Source organism: Geospiza fortis, unplaced genomic scaffold (genome assembly GCF_000277835.1).
Source record: "Geospiza fortis unplaced genomic scaffold, GeoFor_1.0 scaffold11, whole genome shotgun sequence".
Classification (NCBI taxonomy): Eukaryota; Metazoa; Chordata; class Aves; order Passeriformes; family Thraupidae; genus Geospiza; species Geospiza fortis.
Genome location: NW_005054304.1, coordinates 4,807,907 through 4,812,289, shown reverse-complemented (window position 1 = coordinate 4,812,289; position 4,383 = coordinate 4,807,907). Strand labels below are relative to the sequence as shown.

Here is a 4,383-nt window from a genome sequence, read left to right as displayed (position 1 = left end):
AAGACATAACTCTGCTTATATTCAGCTTCTGTTATTGTCATAGATCTGTTCTCTTTTCCAAGACAGGATCTTTTTTAACTTGGGTCAGAATTAACAGCAGCACATTACCTAAGCTAGTGCTTAATGCTTAGTGTAAACTTCAAATATGTAGCAATTTAGACACTGGTTGGTCAAATTTGATGATTTATTCCAAGTCTCTAGAGCCAGAACACTGTAGAATCTTCGTAGAGTGGGTGCCATGGATACTTAACTACTGAGAAAGTGGAAAGTGGAATGGATATTCTGAATATCCATCTCACAATGCGTTTGAATCATGACACAAGGAAAATCAAAGCAAAATAAGAATCCTCTTCTTGTAACCTCAGAATCAGTTACTGATTTTTATTCTGTAAAAATAAGCTGTGTAGTTCCCTCTGCTTTCACCCAGGAGATAAAGGTTTACTGTAGAGCAGGAGAAGATGAGTTGAAATTTTGTTCTGAGTAATTTCAGGTAATAAGCTTGCAATAAGGCTATGTGCAATAGGAGAGCTAAACCACCTTTGCCCTGCCTTGTTTTGGTTTAATCTTGCATAACTTGGCTTGAGCACAAATTTATATTATTAGTTCTGGAGCAATGATAAGCATTAAATTAAATGCTTACCTCTGTAGTAATTGCTTTTGGCACAGCCACATATAGTTTTCTTCTGCAGATAGTAAAGTACAAAGAGCAGATTTTTCAGGAAGGCATTTCAAGAAAACATAAAAATGCTGGTTATTTATGCTTTTCTTTGTCTTCCTCTTGCTCACAGAGGACATACATCTTCACCTTCCTGCTCAGCTCCCGCCTCTTCATGCACCCGTACGAGCTCATGGCCAAGGTCTGCCACCTGTGCACTGAGCAGCAGAGGCTCAGTGAGCCTGGCCCGGACAAGGTGAGATCCCACACTCTCAGGGACTTCCCAGGTCCCTCCCAAACCAAAATGCTCATGCTCCTGTTCAAGAGGGTCCTCAGTGGGATACAACAGACTGAAAACCTGGTGCAAGCAATTAGAATTTGACCCTTTATTCACTGAGATTCGTGGGGAATTTCCATACTGCTCAGCCTGTCCTCCATGAGGGCTGCTGCTTCTGCTGCATTGCTTGTTTTACCGAGGGAATCTGTGAAACAGGGTCCTGAACAGACCAGAATCTTCTCTCTGAAAGTCCAAGGCAGTGGTTTTGTTGACCCTTGTCCTTACTTCACCAAGAATCAAAAATCATTTTGTGGTCACTATGCCCAAGGCAGCCTCTGACCACCACATCTCCTCACCAGCCCTTCTCTGTGTGTACACAGGTTTCTCCCTATAAGGTGTAGTGCATGCATATGTCGTGGCACAACTGAAATTTGCCACTTTCTTTGTTGAGGGTTAGTCATAACTTACGGAAACACTAATCAATGCCTTGCACTGAGGCACTCCTGATAATGAGGGGAGTCATTTCCACCCACCTGAAGCCCAATTTCCAGGTCAGCTAAGCCAATGAGAGCCTCTTCGTTGGCTTCCATGGCCATTGGCTCTGGCCTATTATCCAATGCTGAATGAAGTTAAGATTAAAATTTACCTGATATTCATACCCTTATGCTCCACAGTATCCTGCAGAACAGAATTTTGTTTCCTTTGAGCTGGATATTTCCTGCATTGCTGTTACATGTAACATTCCTCACTATTGTTTCCAAATAGAACTGGACCCAGAAAATTGCACCAAAAATCCTGCAGTTGTTGACTGAGTGGACAGAGACTTTTCCTTATGATTTCCGAGATGAAAGAATGATGAGGAACTTAAAGGAGCTGGCACAAAGAATAGCCAGTGGGGATGAGGTAAGTTGTCTGCACACAAAGTTACTGGATAAAAAGGCATTCCTATTACTGCTTTGATATTGCTGTTAATAACATGGTGTGACTCTGGGTGCTTAGGAAAACTTACTACCAAGGTGCTGGTAGGCAAAAAGTTCTGTCTGGTACCTAAGCCTAGGATGAAACCACACAGCATAAGCAGATCTTCTCCAAAGCATGGGCAAGGTTCTCTCCACCTCTAAGCCCATAACATAATCCCATTTTGTGCAGACAGACACAACTTGGTGGACGTTAGTATTTATCACTTTAGTTGGAAGAAGCCAGCTAGGACAGTAGCTGAGAAATCCTTATCAGTGTTGATCATTTCTTGAGCAAGGTGTGTTGGAATTGGGCCTTTGACCTGTAGGTCAATGGAAAAGTTACAGCAGGTTTGGGGAGAAATTTCCAAAAGAGGACTGAACCAGGAAGAATTGTCTTGAGCTTTAAGTATCAACTCAGAGAAGTCTGTCCTATTCCTTCCTGTGGATGGAGCACACAAGGAAATCTCAAAATCCCACTTTTCAGATGGAAGTTCCACATGGGTATTATGAAATATTTTGATGCTTAACTGATGCTTGTGTTTTAAGTACTGAAATAAACTCGGCCAAAAGCCAAGGGTTATATTTACTTAGTGGAAGGGAATTAACAAGGTTTCAGTAAGTAAATCCTTTGTAGCTGGCATAATACTGCGATTGCAAAAGACACTGGAGTGGCATTTGGAAGAACTATAAACACAAATAGCAATTGCTAAATGGCGTTGTGTTTCCAGTGTTCCTCAGGGACCAGTGTTCCTTATATAAGCTTTTAAGTAATGGTGTGGATGAGGCAGCAAACAGCACATTAACAGGCGTGGAGGTAAGCTGGACTCAGAGAAGCTGAGAGTGCTGCCAAAGGCCTGGAAGGGCCTTGAGAGGCTGTACACAAGCATGGAAAAGAACAAACCTAAACTGAACTTGGAAGCTGAAATACATTTTGATGTTGTCAGAGTGGGGCAGGACAGAAGAAGATGGGACAAAAAGAGAGTGAGATGTGGTATGAAATATAAATTAAAGAGAGACACAATTTGATGTGCAAGCTGAAGGTTGCAAGATAGCTCCAGGGAGCTCTGGGCTGGGAAGGGGCAAGAGATGTGCCCTCACTCCAGGGGTGCCAGGTTGCTCTGTTTCTAGATACTCTTCACAGCAAGGTAGGAAATTGAATTTCAGTTCCAGGCAAAGTAGTTGCGATTGAGGGCTCACACCCACTTGAAAACTACTCACTGGCACAAAGAAAAAGAGCTGCTTAGCCTGGAGGAAGTTGAGTTGGTGGATGGAAGAATGAAATGAGAAGAGGGAAGGGTTGTCTGCAATGAAGTTTCTGGCACTACAGACAGTTTAAACAGTGAAATCCTCTACTGAAGGGGAAGGCAGATGTACAAAGCTGCTAGAAACTGTGCAAAGAGAGCAGTCTTACTCAGAGACCTATAAATCCTTTCTAGCTGTAGCTTTGAGGGGTTTTTGACTTTGATGTTTCCTTTAAAAAGACAAAGTTAAAGCAAGCACTGCAATAAATTGACTTGTTTTATTGTGAACTGCTTGGAACAGTAAATGGCAACTTCCTTGACCTTACCTTTCTACAGATCACTTGGATTTTTGTGAGTCATTAACTTAAAGGATACAAAAGAAGCAGTTTCCTACTCCTGTTCACTACAGTTCTACTTAGAGCTTTTTATTCCACTTCCTGAATTGTTGTACTCCAGTTCTTTTAAGAGCTGGTAGTAAGAGTACAACCAAAACCTCTCACCACACTAACATAATTCTAAAACAACATATTTGGAAAAATCTTTGAAGAAAAGGAAATTCATCAGAATAAAGGAAATATTGCTGCCCTGGACTGATCATACTATAGTGTGCAGACAATAGTTTTTGGATGATCCTTTTTGAAGCCACTTAGGTTTTGGTTTAATGGCTTTAGGATGATATGTGGAATCTGGAAAAGTAACCGCTTTGGTTGCACAGATCTATCTACTTAAGAGTTGAGTTCTGCTCCTACTTTAAATTGTCACTCCTGGTTACTTAAATCACTACATGGAAAGGCCTGCAAAGGCAAAAGAAGAGAGAGATGGTTTTATTATCTTTTCCTTTTCCTCAGATTCACTGCAATTTTGAGCTCTGACTTTGGTGAACCTGGTCATGATTTGCTGCAGAGAGAAGCAGGCCCTGTGTTTATCACTGAATGGCCATGTATTTGTTTTTTTTCTGTGGTCTTAAGCAGGAGAAGATGGAGTATTTTAATTTCTTGTATTTCCTCCAGTGGTGGTTGGTGCTTTTCAGGAAGTGGATTGAACACATCTCTTCTTTGAGCTAACTGGGTCAGGATTGAAGCTGTGAGACAATCACTGGTTAAACCCTCAGCTGGATTCCTTTTGGTCTGATGAGATGCTAACATTACAAATTCATATAATATAGCTTATCTTGACAACAGACACAGGTATCAGCATCCATCTGTTGTGGTGTTGTGCAGACTTTAATGTTGTCTTCTCACATTTTGGAAG

At 41.4% G+C, this 4,383-nt stretch overlaps 1 protein-coding gene across 1 annotated transcript in view; it reads left to right on the top strand.

The window, feature by feature from the left end:
• Positions 1–4,383, top strand: part of RASGEF1B (RasGEF domain family member 1B) — a 26,996-nt gene that overhangs the window by 12,945 nt on the left and 9,668 nt on the right. The window contains exons 3-6 of the mRNA XM_031066480.1: positions 789–911; positions 1,698–1,842; positions 2,082–2,105; positions 2,184–2,191. Of these exons, the coding sequence (XP_030922340.1) occupies positions 789–911; positions 1,698–1,842; positions 2,082–2,105; positions 2,184–2,191 (300 nt within the window). The remainder of the gene's footprint in view (positions 1–788; positions 912–1,697; positions 1,843–2,081; positions 2,106–2,183; positions 2,192–4,383) is intronic.